The sequence below is a fragment of the Lates calcarifer genome, linkage group LG11 (genome assembly GCF_001640805.2).
Source record: "Lates calcarifer isolate ASB-BC8 linkage group LG11, TLL_Latcal_v3, whole genome shotgun sequence".
Taxonomy (NCBI): Eukaryota; Metazoa; Chordata; class Actinopteri; family Centropomidae; genus Lates; species Lates calcarifer.
Genome location: NC_066843.1, coordinates 19,209,479 through 19,229,638, shown reverse-complemented (window position 1 = coordinate 19,229,638; position 20,160 = coordinate 19,209,479). Strand labels below are relative to the sequence as shown.

General features: G+C 38.8%; 5 protein-coding genes and 1 pseudogene across 8 annotated transcripts in view; 4 read left to right on the top strand and 2 right to left on the bottom strand.

Annotated features, from left to right (window-relative positions):
• Window positions 1–4,783, bottom strand: part of LOC108898604 (deoxyribonuclease-1) — a 90,340-nt gene extending 85,557 nt beyond the window's left edge. The window contains exon 1 of the mRNA XM_051073769.1: window positions 4,652–4,783. The gene's annotated coding sequence lies outside the window, so the exon portion shown is untranslated. The remainder of the gene's footprint in view (window positions 1–4,651) is intronic.
• Window positions 1–13,230, top strand: part of LOC108898613 (N-alpha-acetyltransferase 60) — a 92,555-nt gene extending 79,325 nt beyond the window's left edge. For 2 of the 3 annotated variants that reach the window (XM_051073772.1, XM_051073771.1), the window contains exons 2-7: window positions 7,658–7,773; window positions 8,205–8,334; window positions 9,245–9,341; window positions 10,541–10,775; window positions 11,011–11,176; window positions 11,283–13,230. In XM_051073772.1, coding sequence (XP_050929729.1) covers window positions 7,664–7,773; window positions 8,205–8,334; window positions 9,245–9,341; window positions 10,541–10,775; window positions 11,011–11,167 — 729 coding nt within the window. In that variant the 5' untranslated portion in view covers window positions 7,658–7,663 and the 3' untranslated portion in view covers window positions 11,168–11,176; window positions 11,283–13,230. Of the gene's footprint in view, window positions 1–6,173; window positions 6,395–7,657; window positions 7,774–8,204; window positions 8,335–9,244; window positions 9,342–10,540; window positions 10,776–11,010; window positions 11,177–11,282 lie in introns of those variants that run through there. The other variant, XM_018698547.2, reaches the window with a different exon arrangement.
• Window positions 1–13,230, top strand: part of LOC108889280 (N-alpha-acetyltransferase 60) — a 92,555-nt gene extending 79,325 nt beyond the window's left edge. Inside the window, exon 7 of the mRNA XM_051073774.1 lies at window positions 11,283–13,230. The gene's annotated coding sequence lies outside the window, so the exon portion shown is untranslated. The remainder of the gene's footprint in view (window positions 1–11,282) is intronic.
• Window positions 1–20,160, top strand: part of LOC108889395 (calcium-regulated heat stable protein 1) — a 77,315-nt gene that overhangs the window by 9,689 nt on the left and 47,466 nt on the right. The window contains exon 1 of one of the 2 annotated variants that reach the window (XM_051073775.1): window positions 15,625–15,844. The exons of the other annotated variant lie outside the window; for it this stretch is intronic. The gene's annotated coding sequence lies outside the window, so the exon portion shown is untranslated. Of the gene's footprint in view, window positions 1–15,624; window positions 15,845–20,160 lie in introns of those variants that run through there. 2 annotated transcript variants of the gene reach the window in all.
• The window catches only part of LOC108898614 (calcium-regulated heat stable protein 1), a 50,418-nt gene that overhangs the window by 9,688 nt on the left and 20,570 nt on the right, over window positions 1–20,160 (top strand). The gene's annotated exons all lie outside the window — the stretch shown is intronic.
• LOC108898612 (deoxyribonuclease-1-like) lies at window positions 361–1,238 on the bottom strand (annotated as a pseudogene).

The window sequence follows — 20,160 nt, the reverse complement described above, 5'->3', positions numbered from 1 at the left end:
AGTGTGCAATGACACAGACTGGAAGACGTGTTTATTTTGGTCTGGCTTTGTGGTTGGAGAGTCCTTCCACTAAATAGCCACCATACAGATTCAGCCTGGAGACCTGCAGAGCGGTTGTTGTAGTCAGAATTCAGGCAGCATGCTCCTAGCCAATCAGCTTCACCTCCACAGGGAAATGGTCACTGACACCAATGCCTGAGAAAGACAGAGAAAACAACATTCCCTTGCAGCACAATTTGTGGTCGGTCCAGTTTAGCATAGTTTATACAGTTAAACAGTAAACATGTCTTTTCATATGCAACATTATGTACTGTAAAACTCTAAAGGTTGAAATAAAATACCTTTTTCAACAGCCTCACTCAAAGACTATAATGTTGGACTCAACATAACTTGAAGTAAATTGTATTATAAAAGATTAAAGTTAGAGCTGTTTTACCAGGTCATGGCTGAGATTTAGGTCCACCATGTAGTTGTAAACCTCAGCACTGTTTGATCTACTCCCTTCATCATGTCAGTAGTGACCACAATCCTGCAAATGCAGAATAAGAGATGTGATTAAGAGTCAGTGTTTGTGTGTGCATCCAAGTGCTGGTGTGTGTTTGTTTGTACCTGTCATAAGGGCAGTTAGTGTGTGACACTGTGGTGTCAGCATCATTGGGTATCAGCCAGTGGAAACTCTTATCTGTGAAGAGGCGAATCTGCTGCCACTCAGAGCCTGTCACATAATTGCAGCCTGCGTTGAAGTCACCCAGCAGAACAATGTCCTGCAGAGAGTGTGATTAACCTCAGTGCATATTTTACTAAATGTATCTTCTGCTCTCCATCTTTCTTTTGTGTGTGTTGGTTTTTGAAGACTTGAAGAGAGTATTCACATTGGTGTTCCAGCGATTGCGGACATCAGCCACCACATCATAGAGAGCATCCACTTCCTTCACTGCAGAGCTTGGAGAGGTGTGCTGAGGGATCAGAGCAAAGTTCTTCACAGCTACAAAACAGGGAGGAAAGGAGGAGTGAATCAAGAGAGGGATGTATTGGGTGTGGCAGGCATGAATCATAGTGAAATTACAATGAGTTTACTGGCTTTTTAATTTAGAAAGACAGGGCTTTTGTACACTTTATTATGTCAAAAACTGAAATGTCTTAGTTGTAAAAGTATTCTGAGCCTGTTGGAATTGTGCTCAGGTTTGTCCTGTTTGCTTTATTTACCCTTGAGATGTCTAGGACTTGACTGGACTCCAACTGTGGCAAAATTGAATTGACCGGACATAGTTTAGAAACACACATACACCTGTGTATATACAGTCCCACAATTCACACTGCATGTCAGGATAAAAAACAAAGCCATGTCATCCAAGGGACTCAGTTTGGAACGACCAGGACTCTTCCTAGAATTGGCTGTTCAGTTAAACTGAGCTAAACTGAACTCTGGACAGAACTCCAACCATTATGTCTGGAAAATATCACATTTGTAGTACCATCCCTTCAGTCAAACATGGTGGTGGCAGCATCATGTATAGGAGTACTTCTCTGCAGTAGGGACAGGGAGGCTGAGTGGCAACCAAATACAGAGAAGCCCCCTGAAAAAATCCTGCTCCAGAGTGCATGTGACCTGAGACTGGGGTGACCAGTGGCATTGGGACAATTCTGACTGTCCTTGAGTAGCCCAGCCAAAGTCCAGACTTAAACCCCACAGATCATATCATCTGACAAGTGTGATGCTTTGTTCTCAGTTGATCATCTAATACATGAGAAAATCTCCATCACTGCTGTCTGACAGTGAAAGAGCAGTATTACTCTCTGTTACTCTCTGTTTGTTACACTCTTCCAGAACCTACCAGGTGTATTTGGAGGAGAACATGACAACAAAAGGCTCTCTGATGAAGGTGTCTGTCCCACAGGGTTCACAGCCGTCATCGTAGGTGTAGCTTTTAACCACAGACACTGTGTTCTCCCTGGAAAATAAGACACCTATTAATCACATCTGTTGCTGTAGTCAAAATTAGCTCCACCTAGACCAGATACCACATCAAAATGCCTTTCAATGTTTGCATCAGCAATAATAATCTTATAATGTTGTAAAAGTATTACACCAACAATGGCCAATCTGCTACATTATGCTGTATGAATAGTTATATATTTTAAGTACATTTTGTTAATACTTTTTGTATTTTTACTTAAGTAAAATCTTAAATGAAGGCCTTTAGTTAACATTGTGTGTGGATATTTTTACTTAAGTATAGGATCCTCTAGTTTTCTGCCACTGCTCATACGTAGGACAAAGACACTGTGTAGCGTTGAATTAAATAAAACTTAGAGCTGAAATATTTCTGTTCACTGATGTGGGATCTCAGTAAAGGAGTTCTAGAAAATATTTGTTTACCATTGTAATGGCTCTTTGTGTACCTGTAGAGGAAGAGATATCTCTCCTTGTAGGAGCTGCGACCCAGAGGCTCGCTTACGATGTGCCCATACCTGAATGGTGGATGGAACGGAGAACCTCTGGGAAAATAAACACACAGAGCATCATAACATGAGTTAAGGGAGCTTTCTATAAATTTCTATAGAAGGCCACCATATTTTTGACCCTACACATGTTTAATAATATTGTATATTCTTTTTATAAGGTGTGTCTAACTTGTTGACATGCTCCATGAGTTTTTTGGTTGCTGACAGATCATTGTCCTCTGACCTCCTGGATCAGAATGATGTCATAGCGGTGGACAATCTGTAACACACCCAGAAAGCACAAAACATATCTGATCAAACTTTGTGTGTCTTTTTTGTATTATATTCTGTAGCCTCTGTTTTCCAGTTTGTATGCTCAGTAGTTGTTCTAGGTGGTAAAGAGGCACTTCACTAATAAGAACAGTTATATTGTGTAATGTCCTCTGGCTCTGGATAACTTTCTTAAGTCTGAGAAATAACCCTGATAGTGATCATAGTGATGTTGAGGAGGTAAGAGAACGTGGTCATTTACCAGTCAAAGAGGGTCTAAAGAAACAATGCTATTGGTTGCATTATGGGAAATGAAGGATCCAGAGCTTAAATCTTGACTCGTACTAGGGACTAAGATTCCCCAACTTTATGGCTGTGTAATCCCAAATTGCCGGAGTGCCCCTTTAATCTCCAGATTCCTCATCAACATTACAGTATTCTCACTAAATTTAAAGACATGCTTGTATTTATAACATGCTGTCAACTTATCACAGTGGATGGGAGGGCAACTGTAGGCTAAACTATGTGGTATTTTAGTCACTCAGCACCCTTCAAAATAGATTGTCTTCATATTACAAATAAGAGTATTATAGGAAAGATGAGATACTGATGAGCTCTGTATACAAAACAGTGGAGTTTCAGACCGTGCTGATGATGTTCATCAGAGTGGTGTTTGAGGCCTTCTTGTCTCCAAATGACTTGATGTTGAAGGCTCCAGCAGCAGAGAGGTAGACAGATGTAACAGGGTCAAGAAGACACCCAAAGCACACACCAAACGCATCCTAGGCCAGAGGGGTCAGACATGTAGATTAACAAGTCATTTCCCCCTTGTTTTAAAGGAATCGTCTATTCATATCTATGCACATGGCCCAGTGGTGCACCCAGTTTATTACTGACATGATTTAACCAGTGTATTAGGAGTTGGCATGACTGGTTCACTACAAAAATATGATTTTCAACATTTGCACATCAAAATCAATGTACAACTGGAAACGGAAAAAGATCAAATAATGTTCCCCTGTTGTGCCTCTTTATGCAAAGCTCCAAACTGGATCAAATGAATCAGATTAACGTCTTTCCTTGTCACCACATATTGTTCAGTCATATGATCTGCAGCTAATTAAACAGATCTTTATAAATCATAATTAGCCTAAAATGGCTGCCAGACTTATTCTTCACTGTTCATAGTATTACTGATATGCATAACTGTCTTTTTCAGCTGTATTAATGTACTCTGGTACTCTGGTACACATTCAGCATATATCCCACTCAGTATGTGGACAACTAGTTATCCTTGGACCTAACTCTGATATTGAGGGCTTCTGTAAAATGGAACAAGCTGTCTTAGGATCGCTGAGTCGGTAGTGCTCCAAATGTAATGGATTGCAGGGAATACTTGTAGTTAAATGTGCAGTTGTATGATCAGTCACATGACCATTAAAGCCTCTCCTTCCCTGTGTTGTGGGAGTGAGAGGTGGATACAACACCTGCACCCCTGAGCACATGAAAACGTGACCCCTATCTGCAGCGTAGTGTTTGACGTGATGCTGATCACAGGTATTTTTCATGTTGGGTAAAATATTACTCGGTTGGACAATATATTATCCTGTTGCCCTGACTACACTGGCTCACTGGAGCTAGTGTGTAAGTGATTCTTGGGCAAAGGTTGTAAAATCTGGAAATAATCCAGCTGATACAGTGTGGTTTAATCTTGCATACACTGTATATATATCACATTTGGTCAGCCAGAGTAAAACCATATCCGATGTTAGTGTAACACCATTAAGTACTATTTGTCCCTTTAAAGTAACATGGCAGAATGAAAACAACAATGGAAAATAAAGCAGTATATTGCATTACAAAGCCTGGAAGAATGAACATTTCTGCTTGAATGTGCTGTATTTGCATTAAAGAAGAGTCAGAGGTGCATAGCTACCTGCTTCTGGGAGTCCCAGCGAGAGAGAAGTAGGCCTGTTGTAAGTAGAGCACAGAGACTTACTTGTGTCAATCCCTGAAAGCACTACAATTTATGCAGAACCACTGATAGCATCTCGTGAAGTTTTTGTTTACCTGCAAGTGCATGTGACTGGGTCAAGCTGGGGAGGAGTGAAGAGAGGAGGAGTGTTGTCGATGGAGTGCAAGTTTTTCAGGTGATATATATATATATATATATATATATGCATCACATCTCTGAAAATATCATGGAAACCTAAAACCTTTTCTTTTTTTCACTCTCACATCTGTATGACACTGGGCTTTTAATTCCTATTTACAATATTTCCAATGCAATGCTTTATTTCTATGACAGCAGTGATGAAAACATTTAGGAAAAAATACCAAAACCATTTGAAAACAATAAATGTTCAAATTTGCAGTGTAGTCGTACTGTAAGCTAATCCAACTAATTAAAGAGGACCCACCTGTTGAACTTGACTGCACAGTGATCAATAGAGGCTATTTTTAACTGCTGTGTTTGAAGTAGCAATGAGAAGGCAGCAGATGGTATAAATAAATGATAAAGAGAGTTGATTTAAGGTTGTGTGATGGAAAGTTTCTGTTCTTTGAAGCCACGTTTACATGATTTTCATGCCAAAATGAACATAGTAATAAACAAGTAATCTTCTGCCATTAAGTCTGAAGACATTCCCTTGTATTTTCCGAATGACTGAGTAAGTTAAAGTTGCTGAATATTGACAGCAATAGGTGTTTCTCACTCATTGAAATTAATATTTATTTTAATATTCATAATATTAATATTCATTTATTAATACTTTTTTCTGCATTGACAGAGGTAGATATATTTTATCTCTAATATTCATACAATATATGAAGACCAAAATGCAGGAAACAGCAATAGCTGCAGATTTTTTAAATATCACTGTGAAATCACAGAAGTGCAGTAACTGAAAATAATTCTGTTAGCAAAAAAGATCATGTACTGAAACCAAAATTTTGCAAGTGCATATGGACAGTGACACTGTGAATGTGTTTCAGTGCACTCAGGGGGTATCTGGATTTTTGTTTTCAAAGTTGAGACAAAATTTAGGTTGAATACAGCTCAGTACTTCTCAGTACCCATTTCGGTTTAGTATCCTCATCACATATTTGTGTGCATGGTGGCAAGTTCAATCAAAGTTTCAAATTTTGATACTTTTAGTGGCCTAGAGATGTACAATTATCCAGTAATTCACTAGCAAAAAAAAGTAAAGATGTACAGCACATGCATTTTGAGTTACTTTAACTCACAGCAGGCCTACATAAACAGAGGTAAATTAACAGATCATTTTATCAGTGACTTTAATCTGGGAGGCAAGAGATGTGATGGATGTCACATTACTGACAATCTTTAGTCTGTAGTCCACACTTCAGTCCAATGGGTGGCGGTAAACCATTAGTATGTTAGATACTAACTGACTCGTCAGTAGAAGAAAACGCCTCAGAGTGACGCTATTCTGTGTAACGGCCACAAACAGGAAGAAAACAGACAGTTCTTCCAAAGCAGAGGGAGGTTGGGCTAGCTTAGCAGCCTGTTTTACACTGGTACAGTAATGAAACGGCCTTGAGAGGCAGGAATAAACTGGTGTTTTATCATGCAGTATCCGGAGTAGTGACTGTATCCACCGATACTCAGAAAATATAATTCTCCTCGACTTTCCTCCGGTCCGAGTGTTTAAACAAGGTACGTTAGCATAGCAACAGAACGTTACCTAACGTTAGCAGATGTTAGCTTCTAGCTAATTAGCAGGCAGCTGAAGTACTTGAAAGAGCTGCTGTACCGGGTCACCGCGTTTTCGTCTTTTGACTTGTGACTGTGTTTGTTCGTACTGATTCATAATTTTATTAACATGCTGATATGTGGTTAAACCTGCTGGAGGAACAGAGGTGCTGTTGACAGAAGTAGAAGCAGGGTTCGGCAACATCAGCTGCTGTTCAAACGTGTCTGACACAGTCACAAAAGATGCAGAAAGTAATAAGTCTTGTTGTTTTGAATAAATGTGTCATGTAGACAGCAGAAATATGAAACTGAAGCTAATCTCTCTGTTTGAGTCTGGATCCTGCTCACTTTTATGTATGTATTTCTCAAACATAAATATCTAACAGTTGATGATTTGATATTCCTAAATGTGAGAACTCACTGCTTTTATCTGGCCTGACATTACTGTGATTTTTTTGTTAGTTTTCTGAAGTGTTATGCAAGCAATCATTTAATAAAAATAAAAAATATAGAGAATAGAAAAAAATCACTAATGAAAATAACCACTAATTGCAGCCTTACTTTCGTTCAAAATAAAGTTAAAAATGCCACAAGTTGATTGGTTCCAGCTTCTGAAATGGGAATCTTTGCTTGTTTACTTGGTCCTCTATGATATGTCACTGTGTCTGTGGGTTTGGACTTGTCAGTCAAAGGAAACAAACATATGTTAATATATATGTTATCTTTGGGTTTTGGGAAATTGTGGGAATTGTGGCCTTTTTTAATAATCATTAATTGCAGCCCTCTAAGTGATTTATTGGTTGTTAAAATAGTAGTTTAATTTTCTGCTGATTTACAATTAAATTAGTTGACTAATCATTTTAGCATTTAATCTCTAGGTTTGTTTTTATTTATTCTTTATTTTACCCTTTAATAATCTTACTGGTAAACCATACTGGTTTTTAAAATTGAAATTCAATTTCATGTTTTAATTTAAGTTTTAGAGTGTATTTGACAAGATCCATATGTACTTGAATGTCAGTCAGTAAAGTGCATACAGATGCTAAGTTGTAGTCTCCACAGTCCCACACAATAATGAACATAAGAGGCTATCTCATGTCATCTTTTTCCAGAATGATCCAAACTAGTGAACCCCATTTATTTCAAGATGATCTCATAATTGTTTGTGAGAGTTACTGACACTGTGACTGACCAAAACCCTCCTGTGCTCTCTGTTGATCTGTGCAGGTGTGAATGAGTGACGTGGTGCCTCCCACAGCTCTCAGTGAAGTCCAGCTCCGCTTCCTCTGCCACGATGACATAGAGAATGTCAAGCTGCTCTGTGGTGATTGGTTCCCAATCGAGTAAGTATCGTATTGAGTTAGGGATTCAGTTTTAATCTGTTACTGAATTCATGAATTTGTGACCTTTAAAATCCACTGTTGCTGTACGCTATACATAATTTGTTAAGGAAATCAACTAAAGGATCTATGATAAACATGTTTACTTTTTACTGATTTGCACTGATATATGCTCATGCTTATTTATCTTACTAACATTTTGTAAAGAGACTAAACCAGCATTAATACCCTCAGTACCTCTTATCATACCATTATATCTGAAATACAGTAGTTGTATTCCACTCTAGTTCATTGCTAATCCACACTTTTGCTTGACTTATTGTATATTGACTTATTGATTTATTATAGTATATTGTAAAGAATCCCTAATCCTTTTATATGAGTCCTTTACATGTCCATCCATGAATTCTAATGTGTCTGACCTTTGACTCTAGATACCCAGACTCATGGTATCAGGACATCACCTCCAACAAGAAGTTCTTCTCCCTCGCTGCCACCTTCAGAGGAGGCATCGTGGGAATGATTGTGGCTGAGATCAAAGGCCGGACCAAAGTACACAAAGAGGTGTGATGTTCATCCATGTTGCACAAAAGACAAGGCTGTTATGAACTGGCTTCTTTTAAGTTCTCTGTAGACATGGTGTTACTATAGGTATAGATAGTGCAGTTTATCCACTCTCACTCAGCTGCCATTTGGAAATGTCCTAAGTAGAACACTGACATAGTAGAGTCTGTTTTTAGTCAGCTAATTAGACAAACCAGTTGCCCTTGACTGAGTTAGACTCTGTCACAAGATGAAATAAGGGATAACCGGGTGATGAAAACGACTCTGATGAAAGAAGAGCTGCAACACTATCAATGTTTCCTTTTATTTTGGGGAGCATAAAAAATGAGGAACATTAAAGTCAAGTCAGTTGAATTTATATAGTACTAAATTATAACAGAAGTTATCTCGGGGCACAAAGAAGGAAGATTTTTCTTTCATTTCTTTACAAATGTCCTCTTGTTTAGATGAAATTGAACCAGTCTTGTGTCCTTGTGTACAGTTTTAAACACCGGTACTGAATGAATTCCAATCTGCTCCTCTCACTTACGGCTATTATTTTTATAAGCTATTGACGCACTTGATAGGGCACCTGGCGTCAAAACTTAATTTCCCTTTGGAACAGTATTTGCATTTTGGAATCTGCCTCCCCGGTGGATAATTTGCCTAGGCAAAGATGAGAACAGTGTAATAGGCCAGTCCCAGAGGGAATATACAGAGCATGTTCAGAGACACCAGAGCACCAAGCTGAAAGATCCTTTCAAGTGATATTTTTAAATTCAACACTGAATGTAGTTTTTATTCCAAAATCTATTGTTGATGGTTAAAATAAACCATTTTATGTTTGTAGAGAATAGTGGATCTTATTATGTAATTTCCACTCTGTCTTTGTCTGTCTGCTTCAATGTGTTTGTGTGTGTGTGTTTGTTAGGATGGAGACATCCTGGCCTCCAGTTTCCCTGTGGACACACAGGTAGCCTACATCCTCAGCCTGGGAGTGGTCAAAGAGTTCAGGAAACATGGCATAGGTACAGCTCTGTGTTCCCACTGGCTCACACACAACACTTAGTATAGTCACTTCAGTTGACATCACACTGACTTACCTTCATTATCCTGTGTAATTGTAACCACTACATGCTAAACCACATCCTTTAACCTAGCCCAGAGGTTATCAAACTTTGAGTTGAAGGGGAAGTGCAGACAGAGCGATGTGAGAAGAGAGAGGTGAAAGGGACAGGGACAGGATTAGTTATTGTGATTTGTCATGCTGATTTGGGACGTTCACCAACACGGTCAACAGTTGGAGCAGAGGCTGTGACGCACAGCTCATGGAGGCACTTAAGGTACTTTGAAACCCTTAGCAGACTATGTGAACAGATTTACATATATGCATTTACCTTCCCATCTCATCTTACATTATTTGTCTCACTAGGTAAATTGCAGAATATTTGTTGAATATGTGTTGATTTAAATTGATGGACATTTTACAGTGCACTGGTCCAGCTCCTACAAAGGTTATCAGGTCTTCAGCCACTCTTCACTCTGAATTCAAATGAGGATGCAGACATTAGTTGACAGTGGATGTTCTGAGTGAACATACAGCAGTGTACTAGAGTCCAGGATCTGAGAACATGAAATGAAAAACATCACATTCACTGACCTTATTGTGTACCTGCTTTTATACCATATACACCATATGACGCCATATAACAGACAAACATACATTTAAATAATTGAAATGGTGATACCATCAGGAAAATATTACCAGGGTGTTTGTGTGATAACTCGAACGATACTGGCCTTTTATGTGTATGATCAATAGATGCATATGTTATTAATGTCATTACTGTTAATGGAGGAGCTGGGTGTTTTTTCATATTAAGGCCCTGCTTTGGTGTAGTTTGGTGCAGAGTTATAGACATATTGAAATGTTATATTGAAAAATGTTAAACTGTATGTAGTTTAGTCTTTTGGAACTCTGCCAACCCGTCATGAATAATAAATAGCATACAGGGGATACACGCTATGTCTCCATAACCATAATACACACTTTCATATGCAGCTGCTGGGAAAACTCATCTCCTCTTTCTTTGTGTATCCTCTTTGTTCTGTAAAGATGCAGAGAGACGAGGAAACATTTCACCCATGACTCAGTGCACTGTAGGGCTGTCTCAGTTTCCCTCTCTCCCCCTCACTGATCAAACACGCTCTCCTTCCAACCATTTAGGCTCCCTACTGCTGGACAGTTTGAAGGAGCACATCTCAACAACAGCCCAGGACCACTGTAAGGCAATCTACCTACATGTCCTCACCACCAACAACACTGCCATCCACTTCTATGAGAACAGGGACTTCAGGCAGCACCACTACCTGCCCTACTACTACTCCATACGAGGAGTCCTCAAAGATGGATTCACATATGTGCTCTACATCAATGGGGGTCATCCACCCTGGACAATATTATATCCTTTTGTGGAAGAAGAAAAGAAGTCACCTTTTGTTTAGGGGCCAGTTTGTATTTATGTTTCACACACAAAAACTTTATTTGCTCTGATGAATAGAATCTCAAATGTCTTTATTAAAGATGTCATGCTCAGATCTTTCCTCAGACACAGTTTGAGACACATCACATAGACATGTAAACTTGATAAACCAAATATAAATGTGTTTCCATGTTTCCTTAACTTATTGTCCTACTGACTATATCCAGCACATTGGTTCCACCCTGGCCAGCCTGAGCCCCTGCTCCATCCCACAGAGATTGTACCGACAGGCTCAGTCCCTGCTGCGCTCTCTGCTGCCCTGGTCCAACATCGCCTCCAAGACTGGCATACAGTACAGCAGAACAATGTGACATAACATGGTGGGTGGAAGTTGTGGTGACAGAAGCTTTACCTTTTTTGTTGTAGCTTTGTCTGTCAGTGGATGTCTAATTTAGTCTTTTTTTCTCTTATCTCCCTCTCTTTCAGGAGCACAAGTGTTCAGTTTTTCATCAGTCTTCCCCTGTACACACCAAGATGTACACACATGCACTCACATTCTTAATCACGTATGGCTTTCCACACCCTGTGCATGACACAGGACTCAGGTTCAACCTGTGTTTGACCGTTCACGTACTGGAATATTTCTCCACATTCAATATACATTTGGCACTGCTCACACATGATCCGGGTCAGCAGCTGTAGTTCTGCACCCACTACTAAACAGGGTTATTGCATTGCAACATCATTCAAAGTGCAATGTTGTGTTCACACTGACAGACCGTGCGATCTGGTAAAACCACAGGATTTCTTTTAGTTGTTCAGGTACTATACTGTCCCATATTACTCTATCCCATAATTACAGTAGTGACCTGTTGTGTTTGCCCAGTCATACCAAAGCTGAGCAGTGTCAGACCCGCTTTCGCCCCAGGCAGCAGAGCACGGTGGAGGACCTGGTTCTTTTATGTTGGCCCAGGAACACAGACGGCAAGCACAGGTCATTCTTTTGTTGAGAAAGGGGTGTAACACACACTGGGATCCCTACAGAGACTAAAGGTTCAAACCTTGTCTATCTTTCTGTCTCCCTTCATCCTGTTCACTACTGTCACAGAGACTATGTATACTGTTTGTATATTATATATACTAAGCTAATATATAAATTTCTCTCAATATGTATGTCTGTTCTATGCTGTCAGTAGGCCTAGTTGGAAGATAACCCATCCATTTCCCTTTCCAGATCCAGAGTCAATTCCAGTGTAAAATAGACACTCAGCTAAACTGGACTGTGAATCTAGTTGTGTTAATAGGCTGGTAGGGTAGAAAAAAGCTAATTGTACAGTGGAAACTTTGAGATGTAATGTAGATGGCTAATACAGTATCTTCAATAGTAACTGGAGTTTTCAGAAAGGATTCTTTCCTTTTGAAACCTGATGAAAAGATTTTTTGTTCAAAATAATTGTACTGGAAACTGAACTGTTGACCTCAGTACAGAAATATGAGGTCGTTACAGTTGCTGCTCATTCAGTACTTAGTGCAACACAGAAAACTGACACTTCACTAATTATGCAGTGCTGTTAGTCTTACAAAAAATATGATCTTAGGTCTAAGGAAAGTGGCCTTTCTACATTGTTTCAAAATGTTTCCCATGTATAATTCATACAAGAGTAAGGGAGAGTTTCTCGAGTCCTTATTTTAGAGTTTTTAAATGGTAACTGGCTACAGCCCTGTCTCTCTGCTCTTTGGCTGTAAAATTGCTGCTAATGTAGAGCAATGTCCATTTGTTTGTCCAGATTTTAAAAATATGGCCCAGATTAGATTTTTTATGTCGGCCGGTAGGAGAGATGAGAAGAAAAGGTAAAGTAATGTTCCCAGACACAAACATCATACACCCTGTGTGCCTGAGTGCATGCAGGTGTGTATGTCTGTGTGTGTGTATGTATATGCATACATGGTTTAGAGATTAGCACCTTGTAAGTGCCAAATGTTGGTCAGATCTGTCTATGGGAGACAAATGTAGTAAAGTTCACCCAACATGTTGACTGGTAACTTTGTAAGTGAGTAACATTGTAGTTTCTTAATTTTATTGCATTCTGTTGCACTTCATAATAAATTACAAACCTGATCCAATGTTTCAGTCAGTGAGCAAATCTTAGATTTTATATATGACATAGGACTGAAAAGGTAAAGGTGACTGTGGGAAAATTGTGCATTCAAATTTAAAAGGCAGAAGTTTCTCAATTTACCAGCCCTGGATGGGTGACTCAAAAGTAAATTTCAGACATGGTGTATGCAATAAATTTGTTTGATTTGATTGATTGTAAGGACCGAGTCCATCTGACTGCCCCTGCTGTATGACTATTTTACACTGTTCTAATATTTTCATTGTGATTATCATATTACATTGTTATAAACCTGAGCCTTGTTTTCATTCACAATATATCGTGGAATCTGTTGTTTGTCTTAATGAGAAACTCCAGTGATTCAGTATTGCACCTACATAAATTTGGCAGGAACTTGGGACAGATTTAAAATATAAATGAATGCTCAAAAAGCAAGGCACCAGAGGCAGAGAAATCTAGACTTTTAGTAACTCCAACTACACTGGGTCCTACACTACCCATAGTGCAAATTATTAGCAACTATTGTCAGACCCTCCCTACCAAGTAAAAAACAATGTCTTTCAAACTCCCAGTGTCAAGGCTGTCTCTTAAAAGTTGATGATCACATCATCAGGGCTATTGTCTGAAACTTTGGAGATGACATTACACAATACTCATATACTGATTAGTACTCATCATGATAGATAAACTGATCTTGATGTGTAAAGAACATGGACTGCCCCTTTAAGTACATTATGAAAGGTTTCCACTGTGCCTTTATCATTTAAAACCTCTGGTGCCATAGAGGTACAATAACAGCATTAGCATCCTGCCAAAGCAGTCCATTGTAAGAATCTAAGCACTTTGAGGGAACAGAAGGAAATTGGTTGATTTCTCTCATTAAGACTCATTCATTTTTAATGTTGAGTGCATATGAAATGGCTATGCTTGGGCCCAGGATCATAAGGGGTTTCTGTACATAATGAGGTTTCAATAATGGTGTTATAATTCCTCAATGGGTTCCTATGCCTGCCTGTGTCTTGAGAGACATAGACATCATAGTTTCATATATTGCATATTCCAAAGATGAAAATTTACTTTTAAATGTGATTATCTAAAACACAGAAAGAAAATTAAAGTCTGCATTTTGTGGTAAATCTTCGGTAGATGTACAGTTTAATCTGACCTGTACATTACTGTGGAGTTTGCTGGGGTAATGAATTGAGGATAGCTGTTAAACATGTTCCTCTTATGTTGACTGTTTGAGCTATGGGGGCCAAGAGGATCCTGATCGTTTTCTGTGGTACACTGCTGTTCAACAGTCATGTTATCAATATTGCAAAGGATCTGAGATCATCATTATGCTTAGTCACCATGAAGCAGATGAAGCAGGGGATAGATATCTTCAACACATTGTGCTCTCTGTGTCATAAGCATTTATCAGCAAGATGTGATTAACTATATTAATTTCAAACTCAATGTTTTGCATATGACAGGAAAATTAGGAGCAGGTGGTGTGATCACATAATCATTTTTCTTTAGCACACGTGTAATTTTTATTCATTGTAACACTTATCAAAATGGCAGACCAGTTTTATAGTTGATGGATGCTTCTTTTTGGAATTGAATATAATTGAATGAAACCAAATATGATCCTCTGTGGCAGCATTGCTTTAATGAATAAGTCACTTGTCTTTAAAGTCATTTGTCACGTGGTGTGTTTTTGTTAAACTTCTTTGTACAACTGAAAGACAGATGGGAGGTGAGTGTATCAGCCTCACATATTGTCCGATTTGAACATACTGTCTTCCCACTCTCTCTTTCCTGAGGCAATGCCACTATATATGCTCTGTTCTGCTCCTGCTCTCTTTGTTTTTACCTCTTGGGTCGTACAAAAAGGGTTCAGTAGTCTGTGGTGAGGATAAAAGAGTCCAATTAAACAGGGAACTGTAGTTATTACATTACACAGCTACAGAAGTGGAGCTGGGCATTGTGTTTTAGCATAGAATTCAGAGTTTTACAATGTAACCATGGAGCACAATCAGTGTTAATCCAGCAAAAGCCACATTAAACCCAAAGTGTGAACAGAAAGACTTGACTATGAAAAGTACAGTTATGTCTCCCTCTGCTGAATGTGAGGAGGTCCTTCATGTGAATCTTGTCATTATCTAGTGAGATGCTTTATTTCCCATTCAAGTCTCATATATATATATATATATATATATATATATATATATATATATATATATTAAATTATTATTATAGATTATTTATTCTTGTTAATTTTGTAAATGCATCATAGGGTTTATTCTTTTACAAGAATCTTTTTTTCATTGTCTTCTAGGAGACATGGTTGTTCAGTGTTCTTAATGTGTAGAGAGATATGTGCAAAGTAAAACGTCATTAAAAATGTACAAACTTAACCTTTGTTTTAAAGAAACATGTATTTAATTATTGTATTTATTAATTCATTTATTCACCGGGCTTACATTTATTTTTAAAATGTATTGAATACATTTTATGTAAGTTTTTATTTCTTTGTTTCCTCACAGAAATAGGCTTCCATATAAATCACCAAAACCATCTCAAACTGCCAAATTTTAATTTATCCATATTTGTAAGGGCATATTGGAAAGTTTGTTTACGGTACACGGTGTGGTTTTGAGGTCGCACTGTGGTGTCCGTTACGGTAAAGAGCTCACATTTGACGTCACTATGGACTCACGCCCATTCAGAAACAGAGCGAGAGAGTGTGTGGGGGAGAGAGAGAGAAAGTATTTACGCTGCTTCACTCTCGAATAGTGAACCTTATCACTGTCAGGTCCCGAACAGCGGTGGGACAAACTAAACTGATACTCAGCCAAGCTCAACTTAGAATTTTTGTTTTGCTTTCTTGGACGCGTTTTCTAGGGGTCGAGAACACCCTTCAGTCCTGAAGTTGGAGGACGCAAGGTGAGTGATGCGCGTTTGTAAATACTTTCAAACAACAAACTGACAGTGTTTGCTCCGTGAACGCCACTCGAACAATTCTCCCGGCAGCTGGGGGAAAAAACTTCATTTGTTATCATACGCTAGTAGTCAAGTCAAATGATAAATTACATTAGAAGCTGCAAATGTGGCTTATATATCGTTAATGAATATTTTTGTTGTAAAATGGAAAAGCGGAGTTGCTGTCAAGATTCTCTTTCCAACTTTATCAGTGGCGTTCAAGTTCACTGATTTCCATACTTTTTCCTTTCCGTTACGGATTGTGTTTTCCTGGCGCGAGCTTTCCTTGGGAGGTGGGGGCAAACAAGGAAAGAAGGGGACACCAGCCAACGACACAGAGACTGTGTGTGTGTGTGTGTGTGTGTGTGTGCGTGCGTGCATGCATGCGTGTGCTCTGTGTCATCCAATTACCTCTTCACACAAGTCTGAGTCGATGCTGTGTGTGTGGAAAAACAGAAGCTTTCATTGAGGGACTTGAAAAGGTTTTCTCTCAACACAGCCCCCTCATTCGGAGTTAATGAAGTGCTGGAAGATGAGCTTCTGTGGGCGCTTAAGAGCTGTAGGATTTGCCAGTATCTATCTGCAGCTCATTATATGACCTGTGTGTGTGTGTGTGTGTGTGTGTGTGTGTGTTGTCTAGGTATTACTCATGTTGTTGTTGTTGCAGCGACATTAGAAAAAGCAAACCCCTGCAATGTAAATAATAAAATGTAAGGTGAAAATAAATTCTAAGGTTAACAAGGCAGGGGTAAGGCAAGTAGTAGTTACAGTTAAGGTTAGAGTAAGGCTGGAGGAAATGAATGTAACTCAATGTAATGTACTGACAGAGTGTCTGCCTGTCTGCCTGCCTGCATTAACCACACAGGAGAGCAGAAGTGGAGGGAGAGCACTTGTTTTTAAACCCTGGTTCAGGCCTGTTGTTGGTTGAAACAAAAAACATCAACTGATGTGATGGGCAAGGCATGCGTGTGAATTAGGTTGTGTTGTGGTTGTGTGTGCGTATTTTAAAAAAAAAAAAAAAGTCTGAAATTTCTAATGAGGGGTTGTGACTGGGTATCATGACAGTTTCATCAGCAAGGGTTTTTGTCTGAAAGGGTGAGGTGCTCCCTCCCTACACATATCTACACACACTTTAAAAATAGACAGATTTGCAGGTCTGATCTTTATCAGACTGAGTCTGGGTTTAAAAGATTGAGGTTGAACTAGTTGTTGTTGTTGAGCGCCTGCGTCTATACTGCATGTTTTAGCTTGTTCAGAGGTGTTTAGGGGCTTACAAGACACTGAGTCGCCTAAAGTGAAGAGGCCCCTTATATATACAATACACTGCATTCTAGCAGACCTTAGTGTGAAAGCAAACAAATATGCTGAAATGATCTTTGTCCATTTTGTATTTCAATGTGGTCTTTTTATTCACATGAATAACTTCTCAAATGTGAACAACATGATCTCATATTTAGATATTACTAGATACTGGAACAAGGAGGCATCCCATTCTGGGACTAATGGGCATGATCAGTTGGATGTCAAACAAACTGACTTTGGAATGTTGCTAAACCTCACACGCAACAGTCCTTTTCTCAGGTGTTCCTGGAGCTGGTTCATCACCATCCACATTTACTTTCATTATTTTTTAGCTACTATATCCAGAGCAGCTCTCCTATTTTCTTCTGTGGAGTGTTGTTTAAGGTACTATTGAGGTAATTAAATACTCTAAGGGAAATCCACTGGAACAGATTAATGTATTTAAAGGCTTATCAGATGCCCAAACACTCCACAATAGTCACATAATACTGATAGGATTTTACAGATCTGGAAAATTATCACTCCGTGATCTTTACCTCACAATGATTGAATGGTTAAGTGTAGAAATACGGTGTTCACGTCACAAAGTAATCTAACTGTGCTTAAATTTATTTGATTGGCTTGTTGGTTGTGTCATGTCGTATGACATCAGGTTGAGTCTGGTTAAACATTTTCGCCTGACGACCCTGCATCGTTTTGCAGGAGACCATTATGTTGATGCAAGATTTTTGAGGCAGATACTGACTGATATCAATGAATAAGCCTTTAAACCTAAACACACGACAAAAACAAATCTGCTGATATACTGGCCTGGACTTTGTGTAGCTCTATTTTTCAGGCATTGCAAATGTTCTCATGTCAGATAAACACCCTCTCAGGTGTCTCAGTAATGGCACTGTCTTCTCCTGAGCCACTGAACTGAAAGAGCAGCTGAGTTTGAATAATAAATGAAAACATGCACTGCTACATGATTCTTTATGGCCCTCAGTGTAGTGTTAACATTTCACCTGGTCAACTTAAGAGGTGTGCTCTGCGTGTGCTATCAGGTTGAGAGCTGGATGTCATTATTCACTGAGCTTACATGACACTGCAAAAAATTCAGTTTAGCCTGGCATCATAACAAAGCCAAAGGCACGCAATCTGCCGCCATATTTGTCTGCTCTGTCATAAATGCTTGTTTTCTGAATGTCCACTGTGCTGTTAACTCACTTTAAAGGCTCACCATGGTTTTTATGACCGTGCCTTTTGTAGCTGCGAAGTCAGGAGATGGAGCTTGTTGTGAAGGCCTTACATGTTGTTGTGCAATATGATCTGTTGTAATAGTCCCCTGTGAGTGCTGGCTGTAGACAATAAAGCAGTGATAATGAGAGAGGGATGGAGAGAGAGAGAGGTAGATGAGAGATGGGAGACAGAGAGCTACTGAACTGGAAAGGAGAAGTGTGAGTTTGAGCATAAAAATGCACGTATCACAGAATCTGAGCAGCTTCCACTCTTCTGCTTTCAGGCTTTTCATAAGATTTTGGAACCTGGTTGCAGGGGTTTGTTCCCATTTAAAAAAAAAAAAAAAAAAAAAAAAAAATTAAAAAGGAGAAAAAAGAACATTAGTAATTATATCAGACACAAGCGTGGTATCAGTCTTCCCATCTAGCTCTCAGCAAGAGAGAAAATAAGTGTGTTTCCCAAAGTGTCAAACCATTCTTCTATTTATTTCTTCATTGATTAACTTGCTGATTATTTTTTTGAATAACTGATGAATCATTTGGTCTGATGAATGTTACAAAATGACAATTACCCAGAGCCCAAGGCACCATCTTCACATTACTTGTTTCCAAAATCCAAAAATATCCATATGTACAATGACATAGACAGAGAACAGTAGTAAAAAAAAACAAAAAAAAAAACAGAACATTTTTGCCTGAAAAGTGACCGAAACAATAATCAAAATAGCTGCCATCAGGTTCTGTCAATTAAATAAATTGTTGTTATGTGATTTCTTTCAGCTCTAAAGGCAGCAATTAACAGCAGCATATTATTGTTGACCAAGTATATGTGTTTGTGCAGAAAGTGAAAGATATCCATGGTAAAAGACACAAATTGTTTGGAGTTTGCATTTGGAGACAAAAAGATGTAGATGTTATGGTGTTGCATTTACCTCTGTAATCTGTGTGTATGTGAGTTGACGTGTGTGTGAATATCTGTTACCTGCTGTTTACCCAGTGGTCACATTCCACTCACTCACACTGAAATATGACTGGAATGGCTGCTGGAGGCATTTCTGTCCTTATCGCCACATCAGTCAAGGTTATATTATGGGACATGTGTGTGGCTTTTTAGCATAGCAGAAGCAACACCAATTTACCTTTACATGCACACAACAAGCACGTTATTGGGAGGAAATCAGAGAATGTGTTTACATGCAGCTGTTCAATAATCAGTTTTCCCCTCTACTCTCTGCTATTTTTTCAACCAAGCATTACTGATATATCGATGCTGCAGCCTGAAGAGTGATTTTTTTTTTTTTTATTTCTGTCCCAACATTTGGACTGATTATGCAGTGAGAGAACAGTCTCTGTGGTGAGAGAGCACACAGTTTGCTAAAGAGTGAAAATGCGAATTTAAGAAATTAACCTGGTATTTAGCTGTCCCTATAAATAAAACTAAGTAAAATAAGTATAGACATTTACTTTAGCTCTTGTTGGACTTTGCATGTGATTATTTTGGACAGTGGTATTCACATGTCAGAGAAATCAGGATTACCCTGAAGATATCTTGCTGTGTAAATTCACTCGGTGTCTCTCTTTCAGTCAGAAAACTGTATTTCTCATCTACTTTATGTTTGAGAAATTAGTGTACTGCAGAAATCCAGCAATAACTAGACTACTTATGTGTATAAAAATGCACTGGCAGAGAGAGTGGCACCAGACCTAACATGTTTTTAGTATTCAGGCCAGATGTTTTGTGTTGTTAATTATGGTGTT